This window comes from Magallana gigas, chromosome 7 (genome assembly GCF_963853765.1).
Source record: "Magallana gigas chromosome 7, xbMagGiga1.1, whole genome shotgun sequence".
Classification (NCBI taxonomy): domain Eukaryota; kingdom Metazoa; phylum Mollusca; class Bivalvia; order Ostreida; family Ostreidae; genus Magallana; species Magallana gigas.
The window spans coordinates 31,903,582-31,928,692 of record NC_088859.1 but is presented as its reverse complement, the minus strand read 5'-3'; the positions used below and the strand labels follow the sequence as shown (position 1 = coordinate 31,928,692).

The 25,111-nt window shown below is 34.5% G+C and overlaps 2 protein-coding genes across 3 annotated transcripts; one reads left to right on the top strand and one right to left on the bottom strand.

Annotated features, from left to right (window-relative positions):
* The first annotated feature begins 2,118 nt into the window (after positions 1-2,118).
* Positions 2,119-13,657, top strand: LOC105318391 (uncharacterized). 2 transcript variants are annotated; one of them, XM_011415475.4, is made up of 19 exons: positions 2,119-2,258; positions 3,246-3,383; positions 5,598-5,662; positions 6,311-6,423; positions 6,875-6,943; positions 7,196-7,336; positions 7,533-7,659; positions 7,773-7,890; positions 8,008-8,171; positions 9,457-9,601; positions 9,691-9,838; positions 10,244-10,330; positions 10,660-10,824; positions 11,131-11,311; positions 11,511-11,767; positions 11,973-12,122; positions 12,389-12,467; positions 12,865-12,973; positions 13,248-13,657. In XM_011415475.4, the coding sequence occupies exons 2-19, from the start codon at positions 3,307-3,309 to the stop codon at positions 13,333-13,335; spliced, it is 2,283 nt and encodes a 760-aa protein (XP_011413777.3). In that variant the 5' UTR covers positions 2,119-2,258; positions 3,246-3,306; the 3' UTR covers positions 13,336-13,657. The 2 variants fall into 2 exon arrangements, with proteins under 2 accessions (XP_011413777.3, XP_011413778.3); XM_011415476.4 differs by lacking the exons at positions 2,119-2,258; positions 5,598-5,662 and having other exon boundaries at positions 3,243-3,383.
* Positions 13,658-18,425: 4,768 nt separating this feature from the next.
* Positions 18,426-25,066, bottom strand: LOC105318390 (transcription elongation factor A protein 1). The gene is made up of 9 exons (XM_011415474.4): positions 24,858-25,066; positions 24,433-24,501; positions 24,188-24,299; positions 23,361-23,588; positions 22,364-22,417; positions 21,945-22,099; positions 20,962-21,108; positions 20,278-20,349; positions 18,426-19,528 (listed from the first exon to the last, which is right to left on the bottom strand). Exons 1-9 carry the CDS (start codon positions 24,924-24,926, stop codon positions 19,520-19,522), a joined length of 915 nt encoding a protein of 304 aa, XP_011413776.3. The 5' UTR covers positions 24,927-25,066; the 3' UTR covers positions 18,426-19,519.
* Positions 25,067-25,111: the final 45 nt, after the last annotated feature.

Below are 25,111 nucleotides of genomic sequence, written 5' to 3'. Positions count from 1 at the left end.
GTGATATTATTTTACTTCCATTGCAGACAAAATGAAAAAAATGAGAGGGGTCGCGGAAACAACCGGAGGTCTTTGTGTGTGTGTGTGTTTTTGTGTTTTTTTTTTGGGGGGGGGGGGGGGGGGCTGATTTCTTTATTATTCAATCGACGCTAGATTGGATGTGTATGGTCATTCTTATTACTTATATCTACGACCGTACCATATAGATATCATATCATATAGATATAGATCATATACATGTAGATCAACAACTCGTTAACATTAGATGTAGTTCGTTAACATAAACCGATTCCTGATATATAACTCTATCTAGTTCTAAATATCCGGGGGAAGGGTATCGAATGTAATGACATGTATAGTATAAGCATTGAACTTAGTAATACTATATAATTTACAAATGGTGCATGTAGCTGGTATTCTTACTTTTAAAAACTTTTAAAAAGACGTGCGTGTAAGGGGGGGGGGGGGGGGTTAATGCAAATGTAAAAACGGAAAGATTATCAAATGCGGTTTACAATTGAAATTACTTCTACAAGTATACATGTATAACGGGGCGATCGTTCCCGTACGGAACTAGAATACTGGGCCAACCGTGAGCTTACTCTCTTGTTGTTGGACCCAGCCTCATTATAAACCTCCAACAAGCCAACACGCGTTTTAGTTTTCACACTTTAATAAAGACTTTTCGTGAAATATACTTTTACGTGAGTTTGGTATGCATCAGCACCGAAGGTCTGATTCCAACTGACTATAATTTACAATTTAGAATTATATATAATGAACAATGGAATAACACAATGAATGATTAACATAATAAGTACAGAAGTAAGAAAATCAATTATAAAGTACCTATTGAGTACCTCGTGACATGTTAGCAGCATGTACATAGAAGGATTAATAAGATGAAAGAAGTGTCAATAAAATAAACATAAACAGAAGTCAATCACTGTGCCTCAGGTGGGATTAACTCAAGGCTGCGCGGAATTTCGAGCGTTTTTTAACCGTTGTTGAAATAGAGGGAACGTTTTTGTAACAATTAATACAAAGTCCGAAAAAGTTAATTTACACAGTAATTAAAAATAGTCCGAAAGATTGAATGTCACACCATGACACATGTACTAGATAAGATAGTTTGATTCCAGTTTTCGACTTAAAAGGTTTACACAGGCACGTAGCATCGTTTTTGAAAGGGGGAGGGGGGCCAGACTCATCCAAAAAATCTTGACAAGCAAAAAAAAAAAAAAAGGAAAATTTAAAGTTTCCCAAAATCTTCAAAATCCTAATCCGTGGGGGGGGGGGGGGGGGGGGGAGGAGGCGTAGTATATAACTTCAATTTCACTCCTTTCCTTATTTTCATATCAATTTTTTACATACTCCCAAAAAAGTGGGGGGGGGGGCAACTCTATGTTAATTTATTTTTTTATATGTAAATTTTAATAAAATTTCCTGCTGCGAGAAAAAGTGGGGGGGGGGGGGCAGCCCCCCCCCCTCCTGGCCCCTCCTGATACTACGTGCCTGTTACAAGATACATGTATGTAAGTTGTCATAAATGAAAATAAGCATCTTTAATGTAATGCTCTCATATAGTATTTTGTACGATGCTATAAGGGATGGAATAATTCATGTTAATAATATAATTGTTGTATGAGGATTAAAAAGCAGGTCTTATTGTTTAATTGCTAGAAATCTAAAATATTTAAAAAGGTTTAATCTTAATTTGAGACAAAAATGAATTAATATATCTAATCCCCTAAAAAAAGTAATTATAAGAAAATTTTTATTTCTGCAGGATTATATGGTTTTGGAATTAGAATAATGACAGATTAATTCAGGTGTAGAATGAACTATATATTCATTTCAGTCGAAGTATATCTAATTTATCATAGCACATGTACATGTTTGTACCTTTAATAGTGCCGAACGTATATCGACGCACGTGTCAAATGTTTGAACGATTTTAAACCCTTGTTTGTATCTTACATAAACTTATATAATGTAAATGAACAATAATAGTTCATCGTCGGAACGAAATTGTACGTCGACGGTAACCAACCCTCATCGAAACCAAACACGTTTTTGGGTCATGGGTCACTTTAACCTGCTACACGTGAGTCGGTGTGGCGGTGTGCGACCTTTCCGACCAATAGATTGGTTTCGAAAGGAGGTGTGACCAATAGCCTGCAAGTTGGCGACACGTGATCAGATATATCGTGCTGAGCCGAGAGGAGGCAAACAAAACTGCCGATTGGAAGTTTACGGTAAGATGTGTATCTTAGTAGTCTACCGATGTCCATTAGTTATTGATTTTGGTATACATGTAATTACTTTTCATCAGAAATGCAGTCATGCCTGTGAATTGCTACTCTTGTATATTGCCTTTATATTCGCTAAAGTCAATTATCAGTCCACTGTTTTGTGATTAGTTTTCATGTGTTTAGATGCTTATTTCAATGGTCAGCGAAGTGACTTAAAACTGTGTATTTTTTATAAATAAGTGGTAATAGAAACGCCATGGGGATAACGTACAGGTTGCGCAACCCGGTTTAATTGAAACCGGCGTACATGTATCCGTATACATAACGCATATAATTTAATCTTCTTATTAACAGAGAAGTTGACTTTGGTAGTTTTACAATATGTTAAAAAAATTGATACACTGTTCCTTATTTGTCTTCAAAATGAGCCATCTCCAAATGTTATGCTTTATATGCAGATAATGCTACATGTATTTAGTTGGTAAAGTGTGTCTTATTGAGGGGTTAATAGTATAAAAAGATTTTATGCATTATAACAGTGTTATCAATTGTTTCAAGACAAATGAATAGCACATTTTACATCAGTGAAATATTGAGTTTTTACTGTATCTTGCCCAAATTCAGTTATTTACTTTTGCCTCTTTTAAGAATGTAAGCATGTATTTGTAGTCTGGAGCATGTATTTATTTTGACCTTATAATATTTGAATTCGACAAGTTTGAGTTTTTCAGAGGGGGGCCATGTGCATAGTAACCACAGATTGATAGTTCAACGAATATGGAATAACAAATATTGGACATTTAGTTCCAGATAATATATATTTCATAATTTTTTCATAATGATGTCACTCAGATGAAAAATCTTGTAAAGTAACAAATCATAAGTCACTACTAATTAGGGGAATTCACACAATGTTTTTGAAAATTTCCAACCTAAAGATCGACATTTAAATTCATATGTATATCCAATTATTTTGATTGAATTTTAAAGAATCCCACTCCTCTGTCCAGAAACTAGCTTGGCTGCTTTGGCGAAAAAACAAGGTCAGAAAATGCAGTCCAAAATTCTCACTGGCAACTTGACCTTCAAGTCCTTAAGGCCACCAGACCTGTCCAATTGTAGTAAAGGGTAAGTGTCAAAAGCCAAATGAAATGTCTAGTAGTCACTTTTATTTCAAGAAAATTTATAATCAATTAACGGTAAATAGAAGTCTGATGGCATTTATGTATATTTGCAATTTTGGATCGGCCAGGTTTATGTTGACATTTTTTTTTCTGGAGAATGCATGTGTATTGTTTGATGGTATGTCCCAGTTTGGATGAGTCAAAATTAATAGCTGTTTTACCTTCCTCTGCTTTGACTAGTTTAGCACTGTCATGAATGACAAAGGATTTGCCTGATAGATATTTTAATTGAGTTTTGATGGTTGACCAGTTCAATATTTTATAAAAGATGGGGAAATTTTGTCAGGATAGAATTGACTGCGGATGAGTTGACTACACAAACACAGTTGAATTTAAGCATTTCCGTATTTTTCGCTTTTTGATTATTTTTTATTAAACCCATACCAGCATGATACAAGGGTTGATCCAAAATTAATGTCAACATATGTACCGCTTTTCACATTTGCGCTGTATTGCATAAAATGATGCATCAAAATTTTCCTTATCAAAACTCTAATTTGAAGTAAAGTTTTGTTTAAATTTCGTTGAACACTCAACAAGATATTGATGTTTATAGCATGGTACATGTATATACGTGACATTGCCGCGTCATGAAATTACGTCTTTCTTAAGGTTTCTATTTATATATATAAACTACATGCTTCAAAATTTGAAAAAGACCCAAACAACACAATATTTTGAAGCGGATATATTATAGGCTTTTCCTATCTGTTTAAAAAAATTACGGAACGTTATCGTCCATTTCGGATATCTACGCAATGCCTTTTGTCTCAAGATCAAGGAAGACTGGACATGAAAATAGTGATTTGAGGTATTTTTTGCTTTGATGGATAGAAATCACTAGAAAATGTACTGTAATAGACATATCAGCCTAAAATTGAGAGCAAGTGAACAGGATACCCATAATGTGGTTCCAATATCCAATAAAAGGATATGTCATGTTAATGAATAAATTAAATAGACAGAAGATATACACTCTGAAGGAAAGTGAAAACTAGGTTCTTACATCATGAGCTATATCATAAAGCTATGTTCATGACTTCTTGAAGAGACTTTGACAAACTGATTGCACATTAAATAATATCTGATATACTACCCCATCAATTACAAAAAGAGTAATTAAATACTTTATGAAAAAAGGTAAAATAGAGCATCGTGACCAATATTTATCGAGTACCAAATTACGAAATTCTACAAGAATGCCAAAGATCTGGAAATGATGTTGCTAGCGTGCAGCAACTATCCTTGCTTCACGCTCTACAATATATATAATCTTTAGAAATATTTATCATATAATGCAATAAAATTTTCAGAACTGAATTGAATTAAATAGATATCTCAAAGCAGAAGTTTTTGTCACTTTACGTGGATTTTTCAAGATTTTAACACATCTTTAACATTACTTTTGGATCAACCCTCGTATTTTGCATATCCATGCAATGGTTTGTTCACAAAACATTTTTCTAAATTAGATAATTAGCCTTACCAAGTTACCTTGAATGTTGAATCACTGAATGATAATTTGGAAATTGAATGATACATTGTTTGATGGAAGAGTTGAATCCCTTGCTTGACTGTATATTGCTTAATGTTATATGATGCTGAATAGCAGTTACTTAAAAGTTGAAAGATTTTTTTTCCTAATAGAAAATAGATAATAAAGATATGATGAAGGGACAACCATGTTTCAGTACTGTAGTGGATTCAAATCAATATTGCTTGGCAATATGTCATGTGTAATTCTTGCATGATCCATGCTTTTTGTCAACTGCATTGAATTCAAATACTGAAGACAAATGGGCAAGATCTTTTCACCCCCATGCACCTTCAAAACTGTGGATAATGAACAATTACTCTAAGGCGTACAATGAAGGTGAGGGTTGAAACCTGTTAGGTAAGTGCAGGGCCTTGATCAATGGATTGCCTGCCGGTAATCACTTCGATCATTACACCTGAGTGACACTGTAAATTTTTCTTACATAAATCTGTGCAATGACTCAGACACTGTTGGGAGGACTTATATAAGAATTTAAAATTATGTAAAGAAAAAAAAAAGAAGAATCAATTTTTAATTGCGTTTGTTGATAATGTTATGAATAAAAGCCATTCTATTTGCCTAGCTGCTAGAGATATGCTATTAATGTTTTGTATTTTCCAGAGAGCTGTGTGAATATTTTGAGAACAGCTATGACCTGAACGAGAGCTTGTTCACTTCACTTAATGGTATATTTTACTCAAGAATTGCGAATCCTTGAGTTAATTGTATTTAGTAGTCTTTCTGGCTTGTACCAAAACAGATTCAGAAAGAAATGTGCAGTTTTGTATTCTATTAAAACAGGAATAAATCATTAAATACTTATCTCATTATTAAACTCTGAAATAATATTTCATTATACTCTCTCTCTCTCTCTCTCTCTCTCTCTCTCTCACACACACACCAGTATTGCCACCCCCTCACTTCACCACCCAGTTTAAAATACAGAAATTATGAATATGAAAAATATTAGGCTGAAACTTAGCTGCTTCGTACTTCTAAAACAAGTACGGTATCATTTTTTGTAAAACTCAATGATTAACTTTAATTAATAGAAGGTAATATTACCAGTATATATTGAGCAACATTGTTTGTATTCTCTCACTCCCTCACACACTCTCATACAATCTGATGAAATTTTTTGATTGAACTCTCAAAAAATATTATGATTTAGATTCATGTCAACTCAATACAAATAAATTAAAAGTAAATAGTAAACTTATAATAAAATGTTGAAGATATTTCATTTAATTTTATTCATACTGCGAAGACCAACAGATTTATATTGCATTTTTATAGACATTTTGTTTTAAAACTTCTTTTTCATTACTTTCCAGACGATTCTGTTTTTTACAAATGCCCAGACCGATTACGACTGCCACTGATTTTTTACTTTTGCCATACGGCAGTGGTGTATGTCAACAAACTAATGTTGGCCGGCCTTATTAAGGTATGTTGTACATGTATTTTCATATTTGTTGTACATAACTTTAATTTCAAAACGATCTGTTAGGAGAAAGCTTAAAAGCACTTACAAAAATTTAAGTGTAAAATTATGGGGATTAATCTGGAACTTTTTATCAGGGATTAATATAATTTTATATTTTACGTGAATACAGAAAGTTTTGAATCAACATAAGATCATTTCTAAAAAAAAATTTGTAGAAATAATTTTGAATAACCAGGGTATATGAACGATGCAAATTTTATTGTGATTACATAAGGAAACCACTCTGTTAAATCAAGTTATTTATCATTTTCCCAAGTGGAGGGTTTCTGATCCGCTCAGCTTCTCACAATGTACATGTATGTTGAGTGGAGCGGATCAGAAAGTCTTGACCTGGAAAGACGGTTATTTGAATACTTGATCTAAGTGTATCATGAACTTTCACTGATTCTAGGAACGAGTCAACTTGGAATTTGAGACCATGTTTGAAACAGGTGTCGATGAAATGTCCTGGGATGATACGGTAAAAGTTCTTTTTATAATCTTTGTCAAATTTGGACAACTTTATCTAATTTATTAAGGGGTTAAAATTTTATGGGGTCTTTTTTATCCCTCCCAACAGAGTCGAATTCATATTATTTCCTTATTTTGCTGTAAAACAGGTGCTGAATTATTGTAACTAAAACAAGTTGTTCTTATCCTTTTCATAATTGTGTTTCCAAAGTAAACATTGAAATGAAATTTTTAAGACAGTAATTTAAAGTTGATTTTACAGGAGAACTACCGAATGGGTGGCAGTTACAAGTGGCCCTCACTGAGCTCCGTTGTTGAGTACAGGAGAAATGTGCGTAACCTGGTCTTGAAGGTTATTCATGACACACCACTGGATCTCCCCGTCACAATGGAATCTCCATGGGTATAATTGTCCTTTAAGAAAAAATAATATATTCGTATATGGATATTTTAAAAACTGAATTGTGTTTTTTCCCTGGGATTTTTTGCTTAAAGCTGTTATAATTTTTTGTTGATTTAGTTTAAGTGAGTTATTGTGGATGTTTTAAGAGGTTTTCATCTCTTCATTTTCGTACAGTATTTGGTAATATATTTTGTAGTGGGCCATTTTGATGGGCATTGAGCATGAAAGAATTCATCTGGAGACCTCCTCTGTGTTGATCCGTCAGCTTCCTGTTGAAATGGTCACCAAGCCAAAGGGATGGGTGTATGCTCCATTCAAATGTGGTAAGATCAGAATTTGATGGCCAAAGCTATGATGTGAAGAGATGTTTTTAAATGATATCTCGAATAGAGGGATTACAGTGATAGAAAATGTTGTTCACTTATGCTGAATGCAGGTGGTAGAGTGGAGGAGAATCCTTTGATATCTGTGGAGACACAAGATGTCACCTTTGGGAAACCGAAAGACTTTCCATCGTACGGATGGGACAATGAATATGGAGAGTTCTCCACCAGGTTAAGCTTAGTTTGGATCTTGTGACTGTTAACCACTAACTTTGAATAGTTGATCCATTAAAGCCATTTAGAGTAATGCAGACAAAAGTTTTATAACAATGATGTTTTCATTTGTAGAGTCCCTGCATTTGAAGCATCCAAATTTATGATCACTAATGGGGAGTATCTGGAGTTTGTGGAGAGCGGTGGATATGAGGATGAGAAGTTCTGGACGGAGGAGGGCTGGAAGTGGAAGGTGTACCGACAGTCCAAACACCCCGTCTTCTGGGTCTGCAACCATGGTAAGTCCAGACACTCCGTCTTCTTGGTCTGCAACCATGGTAAGTTCAGACACCCCTGTCTTCTGGGTCTGTAACCACGATAAGTCCAGACACCCGTGTCTTCTAGGTCTGTAACCACGGTAAGTCCAGACACCCCGTCTTCTGGTTCTGTAACCATGGTAAGTCCAGACACCCCGTCTTCTGGTTCTGTAACCACGGTAAGTCCAGACACCCCGTCTTCTAGGTCTGTAACCACGGTAAGTCCAGACACCCCGTCTTCTGGTTCTGTAACCATGGTAAGTCCAGACACCCCGTCTTCTGGGTCTGCAACCACGGTAAGTCCAGACACCCCGTCTTCTGGTTCTGTAACCATGGTAAGTCCAGACACCCCGTCTTCTGGGTCTGCAACCACGGTAAGTCCAGACACCCCGTCTTCTGGTTCTGTAACCACGGTAAGTCCAGACACCCCGTCTTCTGGGTCTGCAACCACGGTAAGTCCAGACACCCCGTCTTCTGGTTCTGTAACCATGGTAAGTCCAGACACCCCGTCTTCTGGGTCTGCAACCACGGTAAGTCCAGACACCCCGTCTTCTGGTTCTGTAACCATGGTAAGTCCAGACACCCCGTCTTCTGGGTCTGCAACCACGGTAAGTCCAGACACCCCGTCTTCTGGTTCTGTAACCACGGTAAGTCCAGACACCCCGTCTTCTGGGTCTGCAACCACGGTAAGTCCAGACACCCCGTCTTCTGGTTCTGTAACCATGGTAAGTCCAGACACCCCGTCTTCTGGGTCTGCAACCACGGTAAGTCCAGACACCCCGTCTTCTGGTTCTGTAACCACGGTAAGTCCAGACACCCGGTCTTCTGGTTCTGTAACCACGGTAAGTCCAGACACCCCGTCTTCTGGTTCTGTAACCATGGTAAGTCCAGACACCCGGTCTTCTGGTTCTGTAACCACGGTAAGTCCAGACACCCGGTCTTCTGGGTCTGTAACCACGGTAAGTCCAGACACCCCGTCTTCTGGGTCTGCAACCATGGTGAAGGAAGTGGCCATCTTGTGTTGCACATAGGATATACATGTATATCAAAAAACAGTTTTCCTTCTTATATTCACTTTTTGGACCTGGGACACTATATTTTTACCTTTCTTATTGATAATCCAATAATTTTTAATTACACCAAGTTATAGCTATAAATTTCAAGTGTCATGATTAAATCTCAATTGTTCTCAAGTACCTGTATCAGCACAAAGTTATAGTTTAACTCATACAGCATTATTTGAAAGCTCTTGTTACTTTTCTTCCAGGTTGTAAGGGAGGCTGTGGTGCTGATTTGTCCAAGTACTCACCCTGCCATTTTCCTAACAATGGGACCAATGGGGTCATAAACGGATCCCTGACCAATGGTCACTCCAGAGAGGTCATCAATGGCGGGGAAAAGAGGACTTATATGTGAGTCATGTCTACTTACTGTTTTGGAATTGAATGTGTTAAATGTACTTGGACTGAATCTCATTTCTTGTGATGGATGGTTTGTGTAGGTACAGAGCCATGTTTGATGTGCTCCCCCTGCCTGTTGATTGGCCGGCTGAGGTGAACTATCATCAAGCGCGCGCTTTCTGTGCGTGGAAAGGATTTGGTTTCAGACTTCTGACTGAAGCTGAGAGAAATGTGATTAAAGGAAAGAAGGTATTTTTACTGTTAAGGACACACCAGAGGTTCATCAATTTTATATAATTTTCCTTGATATATTATTCCTTATTTATTAACATTCAAACCTGTTACTTCCCAAAATTTCAAGGTACATTACCAGGCTATTTTAGGAGCTAGAATAGTTAGAATTTTCCATAAAATAGCATGCAAAATGCATTTTAATGCCTATAAATAAAGCCATACTATACATTTTCAATATCTTGATTAAAAAAGTATCATATAACATGAAAACATAATCATGGAATTACTTAGTGGAAATCTTCAAATTGTGGAGATGGGAAGAAATAGAAAAAATGGAAGATAGGTCTCGTGTACTTAAGTGTGATTGTGATTGTTTTAATATTTTTGGAGAATATTTATGTGTGATTTTACTGATTTCAGTTGGAAACTACACATGGCATAGATGGAGACATTATCTACCAGAAGAAGCCAAAAGCCAATATTAACCTGCACTATGGTTCATCTACAGTAAGATCAATTGTACCTGATATTTTCTTTGCTTTCATCTTAATTTCTTTGTTTGGTTTTCCTTTTCATGCCCCCATGAAATGAATATAGTATTTTCTCAGCACCACTACCAGGTACATTAGGTAAACACCATCAAAATCGAGTGAACACAGTCTTCTATTAAAATTTTATTTTAAAAATTGAGTAATTCCCCTTTGTATGGTGAAGTGAGAGAAAGTCTGCATTCTTTATCTTATTTTTCCAAAATTTGACCCTTGAAACTAAATATCAACATTTTTTGGTCAAACAAGAGTGATGTACAAGTTGAAAGTTGATTGGTTGTTTTACAGCCAGTCAACATGTACCCTGCCAACGAGCTTGGATACCATGACGTGTTTGGAAATGCTTGGGAGTGGGCCGAGGACCACTTCAATGGACTGAACGGTTACAGCAGCCACTGGTATTATGACGACTTCTCCTCCCCCTGCTTTGATGGTAGACATAACCTTATTCTGGTGAGCACTGGAAAATACATGTACTTGGTTTTATTTAAGATGAGTAAAGGCTTTCAGGAAATCTGTGAGGTTGCCATGGTTTTACTGCCGATGCCTTATTTTCCACTAGTATTTATCACGCGATTTTGTTGTTTTGTATCAAATCGCAACTATCAATTTATTTGTTAAAATAAAACTTCATTGAATTCAAAACTTTCTGAAAAATAAAAACAAGATTTTAAAATCCGAAAGAGTTGCTTCTTGTCATTTTAATTCCTTATGTTTAACAAGGAAAACCTACAGTATTTTCAACCTTCTAAATTTCAGGGTGGTTCTTGGGTCTCTACTGGGGATGAAGCATCTAAGTTTGCCCGATTTGCCTTCAGAAGACATTTCATTCAGCATGCTGGATTCCGAATCGCTCGATCTCTACAACTAGCCGACAAAATTAATGTCCCGGCCAGAATGGTCAAGGATGAGGTTTTTGTTCTCGGAGTTGGTGTAGAGGGTAAGAAATTCTACAGTTTTCTGTCTATGACATTATGCCCTTTATTTTGCCAGCAACACTCACATTTTGGCCCCATTAAAAATTAAGGCTTCCACAACACCCTAGAAAAACTCTAACAGTTCCACCAAGTCTTTAATCAATGTTAATATTTTATGTCTTTTTACAACTTAATGATTAAACAAGACTCATAAACTTGCAGAGAAAGAAATTCCAGATGCTGATGAGGTAGAGTATAAATGGGTTCCCACCACCAACTATCACTACAGCTACGATACGGAGGACTCCTTATATGGAATCATTGAGCTGGAGTTTGGGTTCCGTGACACGTTTCCACATAATGTGGCACAACATTGCCTCTCCCTGCAGAAGAAGTACCAGTGTGGTTCCAAGTCAGCTCTGTGGCTTGGAAGTGGTGCTGGCAGGGGGCCACTCGAGCTCACCAATGTCTTTCAGAATGTAAGTCTTGTAAAAGAAAATCTAAACAATATTAGTTGTTAATTATGCTCATTATATATGTAATGCTACAATAACTTCTTCGTACCGGTAATTTTGTATATTCATGCACAAGGAAAGAATGTTTAATCCCCCTCTCTCTCTCTCTCTCTCTCTCTCTCTCTTTCTCTCTCTCTCTCGTGGTTCTCACTGCTCTTTTTACCTTCAGGTTTTGGGCGTAGATTATGCAGCCAGATTTATTGATGCAGCTCAAAAACTTAAGAATGGCAAAGCTCTCTCTTACAAAGCTGGCAATGGAGAGCAGAAGACAGCAGTCATGTCTGGGGACTATCAGCCTGATAGGGCAATATTCAAACAGGTAATTCATTACTTTTATCTCTTTTTTATTTGTAATGATATGAGCTGAAAGCAGTAAATTGATTTCATTTTTATTTATTTATAAATAAGAGTAAAAATGCTACTCAGAGATTAAGTTGTAATGTCCAGAAGGACATATTGCACGGATGATGTTTCCATAAACTGATAGTACATGTAATGCAAAAATTAATGAAATATTCAATTTATTGAAATGATGAATTGTATTGTCATTAGTTCTCATTAGCAGATGCATGGTTTCTCTTTCAGTTGACATGGATACCCAATGAAATCTCTGATCACGATATGACCATTGTGACCTTTATGGACAGGACAATGAATGCCAAAGGTACATGCTAACACTAGTAGCTGTCTAATTTTGTAAATATATATGCGCTGATGAAATTATTTCTGGTGCAAAAGCAAAAATTCCACAAGATATAGGTTAATATCAACTGCTTTTTCTCTCTTTTTATCCTAATAAAGCTGACTAGAGAATGTAAACCAATTTTCATATGCGACAAGTTTATTTTTTGATGTACCGATTCTAAACTGGTTTGCCACTACTTATGTTTGGGACATAATCTGATACCCACTAAATTGACAAAAATATTAAACACATGAAAGAGTAAATCTCACGAACCTCAGGAAATTTTCTAGCATGTATTGGTAATGAAAGTTGGTTTACAGTGTAGTGAAAATCAGACTGGTGTTGAAATTATGATTACATATTTCTTCTCTCTCAGCATGGCTTGCCCGACTATGGGAAGTGACTGTAAAATCAGGGCTGGTTGTGATAGTGTCCAGGACAAAGGAGTGGAATAAAGACAATCTAGCTCAGTACTTTGGAAACAAGTGAGTATTTCCGAAACATACATCGGAATGTAAAATATGAATAGAAAATGTTTATACATATACAACTATGGTAGAATTATTTGCTGTTTAATTTCTTATAGAAATAATTCAATTCTGCAGAAGTAGTAAAATTAGTTGGTTCACTTTTAAAGAACATAATGTTTTGCTATTTTATGACACAAGTACAATTCAAGTCTAGAAATAAAAAAAAAAAACTTTAAAAAAAAGAATTGTTCATCAGCAATAAAAAAATTTATTTCTAATCTCATTGTAGCCTTCTGTTTAAAGAAGCACAGGATCTGAAGTACACTTCAAAAAAAGGGGAGGAAACTCTCCAGATCACTGCCTGGGCTCGCAAATAAAACATCAATCCCTGATGTTTGAACTTTTTGTATGAATCGTAATTGTTGTTTACATTATTTGTTTTTCTGTTTATCCCAAGTTTCAGAGACTTTTCTTGTTGATGTTTTGAGACAGACTTTACCATTGATTATTTTTTAAGTGTTTTTGAAGAATATTTTATGCTCATGTATATACATATTTTGACAATTTTTCATGGAATTTTTTTCCAATACTATTACCTGCACATAGATTTGTTAATCACTGGTTGGTGTCAGATCTGTGACTTTATGTTCATAACTTTACATTGTATTAATAAAAAAATAAAATTAAGTTCTCACTAGTTTTCATTGTTTATGTATTTCATTTTTGGTATATAGTGAGGACAAAAAATCCAACAAAAAAGATTTTTTTATATGATTTATGTATTACAAATAAACTTTAATCTCTTAATGCCCTCAAATACCGACATCTCCGGCTTTTTTGGCAGGGCTTGGAAAAACACCAAGCATCCCTATCTCAAAAATGGATACATTGCACACCTCTTAAAATAATAAACTACTTTTTCACGCAAAATAATCTTCATTGATTAGTTTTGCAAAAAATTGAAGTGTATAATATCGGTATTTGGTCAGAATGCAAAGTGATTAATAAAATTTAAAAAGTGTATTGAAAAAATAAGCATAGATTACCATCCTTACTTTTTTACTTATTTAAAAAAATCTCTTCTACCTTGTAATACATGTAACATTTAACTCCAGAACCGAAAGTAACCAATGTCCAAAACAGCTGAAATTTATCTATTGTTATATAACCTTGCAGATAGTAATACCATAATGTTAAATTGTTTTTACCCAAATTATGGTAGTTCATTATTCCACACTGCTTCATTAGACTAATTGTTCTTGAATGAGGGCTTTCCACATTATTATTCTTAATGTTTAGATGTTTCAACATTTCTGTTTCGAGAAAATCAATGAATTGCTTTTCCTGCTTTACTTCAAGAAAAAAAAGTCAAAAGACTTAATATAATTTTCATTATATTTGACCTTATTTTAATTGGCCATGGTCAACTCTTCATTTTAAAATGGTGCGGTGTCTCTACAATGTATAGTTCAAAAGATTGAAAGATCCCTAAAGTCAACTAAAGACACTGGGAAAAGTTTCAAGTCTCTATATCTCTAACAGTTAGGAGGAGTAGCGATATCAAGCATTTTGTACAGTAGGGGAAATAACTCTTATAACTATTTCAAGGTTGGGGCTGAGGATCTAGATTTTGAAATGTTGTAGGAAGTCCTACTATATCCATGAAAAAGTTTTTCAATACTATCTTTAACGAAAGGGATTTTAAAACATAAAATGACCTTAACCTTAGACTTTTGTTATTTTGATTGGCCAAGTTAGACACTTCAATCCCAATTGATCCAATGTCTTTATGATAAATAGTTCATTCAAAAGTTGTTAGTGTTCATATTAAAATTTAGTAACTTTCAGGGGCAATAACTGCTAAAAGAGTCCCTCTAGCTCTAGATTGGGAGACCTCTAAATGATCCCAAGACATTGGTAAAAGTCCAAGTCTCTATTGCTTATGGTTTCATAGGGAGTAGCAATAAGAAGTATTTTCTTCAAGTTCTGGGAGCTATCAGGCAAAAGGGTCGTTTTGTGCCATAACTTTAAAATGCCAATAACATACAGAAAAAATTGTTTCAGTATACCTAATAACAAAAAAACTGTCCTGGGAGAAATAGAGGAGAGAAATAATAATAAGAAAAAACATCTTGAATACAATAGGTCATTCACCTGAAAGTTGAAAAGACCTAATCAACCAAAGGTTATTGAAGATGTTATAAATGAACACTGATGTATTAACCTGATAATCTAAGTCCATAGGCGTCGGAACCGGGGGGGCTAGGGGGGGCTTAGCCCCCCCACTTTTTTTGCAAAGTTATACCTAACCATTAGAAACATAGCATGATAGAGGGTTCAGCCCCCCCACTTTTTCTCGCAAGAAAGATTATTGTTCCTAAATTTACCTTGAAAGATTGAAAAGTTAGATTCAAAAGCATACTAGCACCCCCCCCCCCCCCCCCGGATTAGGAATTTCATGATTTTGGAAAAAAAAAATTGGATAAGTAATTTTTTTTTTTTGGAAGTATAGGTATACTCCCCCCCCCCCCCCCCCCCCCCAAGGATTAGGATTTCCATGATTTTGGGAATTACTTTTTTCTCAATATTTCTGAGGATTAGTCTAGCCCCCCCACTTTCAATTTGCTTCCGACGCCTATGAAGTCTATGTTTGGAATTATTGTTTTCAGTGAAAATACAATGAAATTTATCTCAGAGTAAAATGTAAAATCTCAAGCTAAAAAATCTTGTTTAATCTTATCAATGATTTATTAATTGTATTTCACATCAAATCTGAAGCTTTTCAAATCCAGCTCTATTAGTACAGCAAATCTGAGAATACTAGGACTGTTATGATCTCAATAACAAGAGGCCCATGGGCCACATCGCTCACCTGAACAGCAGTTCCTTGTAACATTACATTTCGTAGCATATGCTTTTTCTATTTTAAACATTGAACCCCTTTCTGGGGACCCAGTAATGGTCCGAGGTTTATGGTTGGCTTGAACAACATAAATAGTAACATAGGAATGAAAATGTGTAGCACTGCGGTGGGACCGCACGTACACAACCTGAAAAACTGAACGTAGAAGAGTTCCACTTCAAGAGGAATAACTCTCAGACTGTACAGAACATTAAGAAAGATAACTCTTGGTTCCACTACATTAGAGTTTACACAATTTGAGGATCCTTGCATAGTAATCTCACAAACTGTAGCATTATAGTTCTCGAGAAGAACTTTTTAAAAACATTTTCAATATATCTTTCTATGTTAAACTTTGAACCCCTTTTGGGGCCACAGTATTAGTTCAGTGCTAAAGTTTACATTATTTAAGGATGCTTGAATAGTTATCTCACAAGCTGAAGCATTATAGTTCCCTAGAAAAAGATTTTTCAACATTTTCCCTCTATATTTCTACGCTAAACTTTGAACACCTCTTGGGGCCTCAGTATTAGATTGAGGTCACGGCTTTTATAATTTCGAATCTACACTATCTGAGGGTGCTTACGTAGTTATCTGACAAATTGATGCATTGTAGTTCTCGAAAAGAAGATTTTTAAACATTTTCCATATATACCGGTACTTCTACATTTAACTTTAAACCCATCTTGGGTCCCTAGTATTAGTCCAGGGGTCACTAATTTAAAACTGTCGAACCTTCATTATCCAAGGTTGTATGCATGATAGTAATCTCACAAATTGAAGCATTGTAGTTTTCGAGAAGAAGATTTTTTAACCTGTTACCTTTATATTTCTATAATAAACTTTGACCCCATCTTGGGGCCCCATTATTGGTCCGGGGGTCACGATTTTACGAATTATGAATCTACATAAGCGAAGGATGCATGCATAGATATTCCATTAACTAAAACATTGTAGTTCTTGAGAAGAAAATTTTTAAACTTTTCCTTTGTTTTTTAAAATGTTTAAATTTTGAACCCCTCTTGGTGCCCATCAATTGTCCGGGAGTTACAATTTTTTGAATCTACATTATTTAAGGATGTACATGTATGCATAGTAATATCCCAAACAGTTGCACGATGGTTCTTGAGAAGATTTTAAAACATTTTCCTATATATGTTAAAATCTAAACCCCTCCTGGGGCCCCACTTTTGTTCGGGGGTCACGATTTTTTCAATCTTCACTATATATACAACCTTTTGTGTATGTATTGGCATTTTTGGTGAAGTGGTTCTTGAGAAGAAAATTTTTAAACATTTTTCATATGTAGTTCTATGTTAAATTTTGATCCCCGCCTGGGGCCCCAGTTTTGGTCCGAGGGTCACGATTTTTACAATTTAGAATCTTCATTATACATACAAGCTTTTGTGTAAATATTGGCATTTCTGGTGCAGTGGTTCTTGAGAAGAAGATTTTTTAAACATTTTCCTATGTATTTCTATGTTAAACTTTGAACCCCGCCTGGGGCCCCAGTTTTGGTCCGAGGGTCACGATTTTTACAATTTAGAATCTTCACTATATATACAAGCCTTTGTGTAAATATTGGCATTTCTGGTGCAGTGGTTCTTGAGAAGAAGATTTTTAAAACATTTTCCTATGTATTTCTATGTTAAACTTTGAACCCCGCCTGGGGCCCCAGTTTTGGTCCGACGGTCATGATTTTTACAATTTAGAATCTTCACTTTGTATACAAGCTTTTGTGTAAATATTGGCATTCCTGGTGCAGTGGTTCTTGAGAAGAAGATTTTTTAAACATTTTCCTATGTATTTCTATGTTAAACTTTGAACCCCGCCTGGGGCCCCAGTTTTGGTCCGAGGGTCACGATTTTTACAATTTAGAATCTTCACTATGTATACAAGCTTTTGTGTAAATATTGGCATTTCTGGTGCAGTGGTTCTTGAGAAGAAGATTTTTTAAACATTTTCCTATGTATTTCTATATATGTTAAACTTTGAACCCTGCCTGGGGCCCCAGTTTTGGTCCGAGGGTCACGATTTTTACAATTTAGAATCTTCACTATATATACAAGCTTTTGTGTAAATATTGGCATTTCTGGTGCAGTGGTTCTTGAGAAGAAGATTTTTTAAACATTTTCCTATGTATTTCTATGTTAAACTTTGAACCCCGCCTGGGGCCCCAGTTTTGGTCCGAGGGTCACGATTTTTACAATTTAGAATCTTCACTATATATACAAGCTTTTGTGTAAATATTGGCATTTCTGGTGCAGTGGTTCTTGAGAAGAAGATTTTTAAAGACATGCACCCTATACTCACTGTTTCGCAATTATCTCCCTTTTGAAAAGGGCTGTGCCCTTTATTTTAACAATTTATAATCCCCTTTCCATAAGGATGCTTTGTACCAAATTTGGTTAAATTTGGCCTAGTGGTTTTTGAGAAGAAGTTGAAAATGTGAAAAGTTTACAGACGGACGGACAGACAGACAGACGGACGGACGGACGACGGACAACGGGTGATCAGAAAAGCTCACTTGAACCTTCGGTTCAGGTGAGCTAAAAAAGCACACACTTTTGTTGATTCTCAAATGGACACGCCTTTATTGGTAACAAGTTGTAATGTAACTTTATTTTCTTAAATATTCTCTCATTTGCATCAACAGGATAAATCTTAACAAAAAAAGGGAGATATTTGCCAACACTTTTTAAAAAAGAAACTGATTGTGAAATTCAAATTTCGGTTACTGTAGCTTGATATCACAATACAAACACGTACATAAATCAGAAAGGAAAAAGTGCATGAACATATATCAATAAAACCCCAAAATGCTTCACCTAACAGTTCCTAATAAATATTAAATTAGGGATAATAAAGTAAAAATACTGTACAAGGACCAACCAAAGAAGCACAAAAATTTCAACAGTAATACACATCTTTTTTCCATTACGAAAATTATAAACATGTCGGAAACTACTGGGATGTTATGGTTTACATTTTCTATAATAAAGTAAAAATTCACATATCAAAGTTAAATATCAAAGTCATATTAAAGTTGGAAATACAAACCATCAGGATTTGTGTTTTTTAATAGATAACAAGTTTTAAAACAAACCTGTATAACGGAACATTAAAGTCTTTAAAATTGAAAAGCCCTTATCAACAATATCAATTTTAAATACTGGTTCTTCAATCTGCAGCTGGCTAGAAGCTGAAGTCCAGTTAACAGAAAAACTAAATCCAAATTATTTCCTTTCAATCTGGTAGCCATAATGAAAAAAAAATCCACACAAAGTTACAATAAAAACCCAAAACTTCTCAGGATGGATAATTTACAACACATTTAAAGTTTAACTGGATAACACACAATGTGAATTCCACCAAGTCCAATGTTTAAATGAAATTCTTAAGACATGGTACATGTAATATGAAATGAATTTCCATGAAGATTGAAATTGGTACAAAATGGTGAGTATGTTTATTTACAGATGATCTTGATGACAAGTCAGTTCTGACATAATCAACTTTCACTTTGCCGGAGATTGCTGAATCACAAACCCATGATAAACAGTTAAAGCTTGTCACTCCACATCTTTTATTGTCTGTTCCCCCCTTTCTATTTTAATCTGGCTCTTTTCTTTTCCACAAATGACAACTGTATTCTTGTTTTAACAAAACTGAAAAATAAAATCATTTCTCATAAATGAAAACAGTTTTGAAATCAAAGTACTGACAGGAGTTGATTTTATCGATTATCGTCTATTTTAAAATCAATTTATCTTGCATGGCAATTAGTTTCCAATTTGTATTTGAATTATACACTTTTTTATAATATGAATTTTTAGACTTTCCAACAAGAATTTCCAGAAACCCCATATAGATCATGTTGTGTAATATTTAAAGATAGATTTCAACTACTAGTATGTATTAGTTATCGTACAGTTCTAAAAATTGTATGGATCCAAGCACTATTGATATCGAACTTTAGTCTCGTTTAACTAAACGCTCGGCTGTCTCCGTTAATATCCGACAAGCAAGAGAGCCCCCTCTCTGCTTGTCGCAGATTTACGGAGACAGCCGAGCGTCTGGTTGAACAAGACTATATTAACTCTAGCGTAGGAATACATGAGACTACAAAAATATCTAAATTGTTCGTAGTATATAAAATTTGACTATTTTCAAAGTGTTTATAGATAAGTTTCCTTGAAAAACAATGCTTCAGCATACACTACATCAATTTTTTTTCTATTATTTTCAAGAACGTAGTCTTGTCAGCGGTGATGACAAACACTAGGACAGTTGATTAAAATCAACTCCCAAAAAGACATTATCAGTCTAAAAGGGAGACTTCAAATTTTACTAGAAGGACTCTCATGTACCTTTAACTTTTAAAATTAATGAAATAAAATTTTAATTAAAAACTCACCTTCCATCTGTTACCACACTCCATGCAGAACACAAACGTTGTCATAGGTTCATCAGAACTTCTTGTTTGTAGCTTTTAATGAACAAGTTATAAAAAATATTGACTGGTAGTAGTAAAGAGCATGAGATAACAAATAGTATTTCACAAAGCATAAAATTGTCAGCGCATTTCAGTCCCAATTGGACTTTACCTTACATATCAGACTTAAAAATACACAAATATCAAATCTAAAACTATTATAGGAAATGAAATTGAGTCATGCCACATTGCATACATGCAAAATGACCACTACAGTTGGACTTCACTCAGCAAATGATATATTAAGGTCAGACGACACGTTCCTCAATTTTAGATAACTTTTTTCAGGAATTTGTTAATGGTTTACTACTACTTTGACAAGCTTTCTTGCAAAAAATTAGGGTACCTTACCAGGCATTTCTGCAAAATACTACAGTATGCAATTTCCTATATAATCTTCTTGAAAATACACTTGAATTGCTGATATAAAAATAAATACATCTACAGCACAGCGAAACTCACAATATTTTTTATTGGAACTCTTTATTACGAGGAGATACAAAAAAGATTCTCGAGGAACGTGTCGTCTGACCTAAGTAAATAGAACACATTTCCCTGAATCCCCCTGTTAGTCCTATCTCATTTTTTGAGTTTTGATGGACTCACCTGATTGTATGTACAGTTCTTCTTGCCACACTTGCCACACTTGAACAGATCTGTGACTGTGCCCTCTTGTCTGGACATCTGGTGATCATCAATCGATTCTTTGGTGAATTTAGCCCTCAGCTGTCTCATCTCATCACTAGCCATTTCCTACAATGAAAGTTTATACATCAATGAACAACAAACAACACTGCAAGGAACAAGAGAAAGGCTGTCAATGTGACAGAAACTGGGTTTTCTTTCGTGTGAACAGTATCCATAATCTATTTGTAACCCTGAATTGGTGAACACTACCTAGTACCTATCCAGAGAAATAGGTACTCTATATGCAATATTTTTACCTAAAATGATTAACATAATTTGAACTTTGTCATTTTTTGGTGAAATATTGCATATCAAATTATCGCGTTCCCCACGGCTTAGATGGCGAGAACTAGATAAAAATGATGGCATTTAGCAAGAAATTCCTGTACAAATGTTCATATTCTGTGAACTTTGGTGTCCTTCAGTACACCATGAATGGGGTGGAAAACAGTACATTTTGCTTACCGCCAGTATATCTCATATGTATGAAGTTCAACAGCTGGTGTTTTTTTCATAAATTATCAGAAATCAAAACCCAAGCAATATGCAAACCTCTGATATATGTTCAATTGATCTGCAAAACAACTTCCTATATTGAAAATTGTAAGAGGAGTTATCCCTACAATAAGGGTATCCTTTTAGCAGCCGCATGACCGCCCACCCGCCATTTTCACCATTTCAATAACTGGATTTTTCCTTTCCTTTGGAAAACCCGCTTAAAAACTGTTTTTGTTAAGATTTACAAAGTAATTCATTCAAGAGAAAGATCTTTATTTACAAATTTTTACCCAACTTTATATTCAGGTATATTTTCGGTCCACTTTTAAAAATTGACTTTTGAAATGTAACTTATTAAACAAGTTTGGACAGCCTATGATTAATGATCCTCAAATATATCATACCTCTGCTGACATATTGGCGATTCTCTCTGGAGGAATTAATCCCATTATGACTCCTTCTTTCAATTTGGGATTTTTTTTGTCTTTCAGATTGGCCACTCTGCTTCTTATTCTAGCTTTGTATTTCTGATCTGTGTTTTTAAACTCCAAATGTATGGCTAGTGTAAAAGTTAAGGATGAAATAACAAAAGGCCTTGGGTCAAAGGGGGCCACAATGCTTTGTGTTCAATTCAGAAGTAAATTTTTGAAATATCTAATATTGCTTCAAAACATCTTCTATCTATCAAATTACATTAATATAACTATGGAAGTTTCAGTCATATCACCTACCTTTTTGTCAAAATTTCAAAATAAATTAGAGTTAATAGTGCACAAAGCAAACTTCAATTATCCAACTTTTCTATTTTGTTTTTTAAGGATACAATCTTCAATCTTCGCTGCAAGTTCTTTAGGACACTGAGCATTGGGAATGCGGACTGTTCATCAAAAAAGAAAGTTGAATAATTATAGAGAAAATTAATTACATATATTACCAGTACATCAATTCTTCAATATACCTCAACTTGCATGTATCACAGTAAAGACTTAAGTTCAAAATTTTATCAAATTTAAGGAGGCTGACTTTAGTTTTCATTGCACACGTTTTTGCGCATTCTAATAAGATACAGTGTATTCATACGTTTAATGATTCTTTTTTTTATATCATTTATAAAATTTAACATAATAAACTAAATACATATAAAACTATTTAGATTTTTAAGGAACATTTTATTTTTTAAACAATTTTCTGTTCTACAGTAGGTGAGCGATGCCATTGCGCTTTTATAACATTATGATAAAATGATGCTTTGTAGGAGTGTGTTATAAGAAATAACATACAAGAAAAATTATAAATCATAAGCCGTTGAAAATCTATACACAGAAAAATGCTACCCTTGGGGGTATTTTTCTTAATTTTTGAATAAATCCATTTTACCAATTTACATTTGTTATACTCCAAATATATAGCAACATTTGGTGCATTTTGATATTTTTGAGATGGCCCTCATTAAAAACCAAACGGTAGCATTTAGTATTTTTTACATATAAGGTAGTAAATGATTTTAGTAATCACATATTATAATATGAGAAAAAAAATCTACTGAAGTATTTTTTTAATCTGCTTCGCATTGCGAAAAATGACAATTTCCTATATATACTCCTTGAGTAAATGTACCTGTATTTTGAGATGGCCCCTAAAAAGAACCAAATGGTCAATTTTCTTGAAACTTCTCAAATAAACTAGAGTTTGTGTGAAATACATACGATTAAAAAATCATGGGTTTTGTTAATGTAGTTTTCCGCAAAAAAAACCTCAAATCGGTCTCCTTAAATAACCATAGAATACACATTCTATATGTTTGAAGAAAACAATGAAACCTTTAACTTCCTCATCAAGTACAAGTGAGGTAGCAAGAAGCTCTCGACACTTGATTCTGACAGGGTCATTGGTAATGGATGCCTCAGAGTCTTGTCTCATTAAGGTTTTCCCTGGCTCACTACCCTGGCTATCTTTGACGTCCATCATTTCTGAAGGACTGTCCATCTGTTCTGGAGAGTTAGAGGACTTTTCTTTCTCCTTCTTGTCTGATTTTGATGGCGTTGAGTCTAACAAATGATATCTTTTATTAATAAAATCTCTAAGATACATTGTTTTCAAAATTTTTGGTAAAAAGGAGTGTTCTTCTTAGGTGATCACTAAATATATTCTCAGTTAATTTTAGACATTTGAAAACTATGTAGACCATTTTAGATATGCATATAATTATAGGTATATTAAATTTGCTTTCATCAAAAGATTTATTCATAAAGGGTATTCTACTGTTTTGAACATAACTGATAGATATAGAGCGTCATGGATTATCTGTGATTTTGTATAATACTATTGTGACATCATAATGTTGGACGTTAAATTTATATGACTAATAATAAGTTCTAAATAAATTACTATATAATCATGGATTATTCACTCTTTTGTGCTTTTGTATAATACTATTGTGACATCATAATGTTGGACGTTAAATCTATATGACTAATAATAAGTTCTAAATAAATTACTATACAATCATGAATTATTCGCTCTTTTGTATAACATTATTGTGACTCCATAATGCTTGACATTACGTTTCTATAGCTAATAACATGTTCTAAACAAACCACTATACAATCAATGCACTACATACTACAACATATAGTTTTGGGCTTACCACTGGAGAGAAGTTTTTTCCAACTCTTGATCAGTGTCTTTGAGAGCACTACCAACTCATCTTTAGATGCAGCCTTTCTGAAGTTGTTGACTGTCATTCCTATTCTAGTTTTCTATTGATTTGGAAAATCAAACAAATTGTTGATGATCTATTATCAAGGTAGACACATCAAAATGATTTTCTATTATCTATACATGTTTCATCTTTTTATCTAACAGTTACAATGCAAGCTTCATCATCAATACCTGCAGAACTGTAAGAGTCATTGGCATATCCTTCAATTTATTCAGTAAATCATCGGCTCCACCATGGTCCTAAAAAATGAATGTCACCATTAAAAAATAATCTACCATATTGCAATACAAACTGTTTTAATGGCTTACCTCTTCTTTTCATATGACATAACTGTATTTTGTTACTGTCAAATCACTGCTGAAACTATGTGAAATATTTACAAAATAAAAATAAGCTTGTTTTTACGTTAACCTACATAACTATTTTTTACAGATTTTAGGCTTTAATCATCACATTTCAAACTCGTAATATATATGAGCAGTTTCAACACTTAATATCATAAGCTTAATTTATCTAGCATAATACATTAATTTCGTTCGACCACCCCCCACCCCCTCACCAGCGGGAGACAACTTGAACACGCATGAATACTCACGGCACTGTTGTTTAAAATCATCTTTTCCAACTTCTTTCCGATCTTCATAACTTCGTCTTCGCAGCTCATTGTGTTCTTTAATGTCAATGTACTTTATTGAATATGTTTGTATCTTGTAGTATGTCTAATTCTAATAAATAATTGTGGTTTTGGTTCCTGTAAAAAACTTGTTTGTTTCAGCGAGCATAAATGGCGCAAAGAGAACACCGAACCCGATTCAAAATAATGAAGATAAAACGGAAGTATTTTTATTT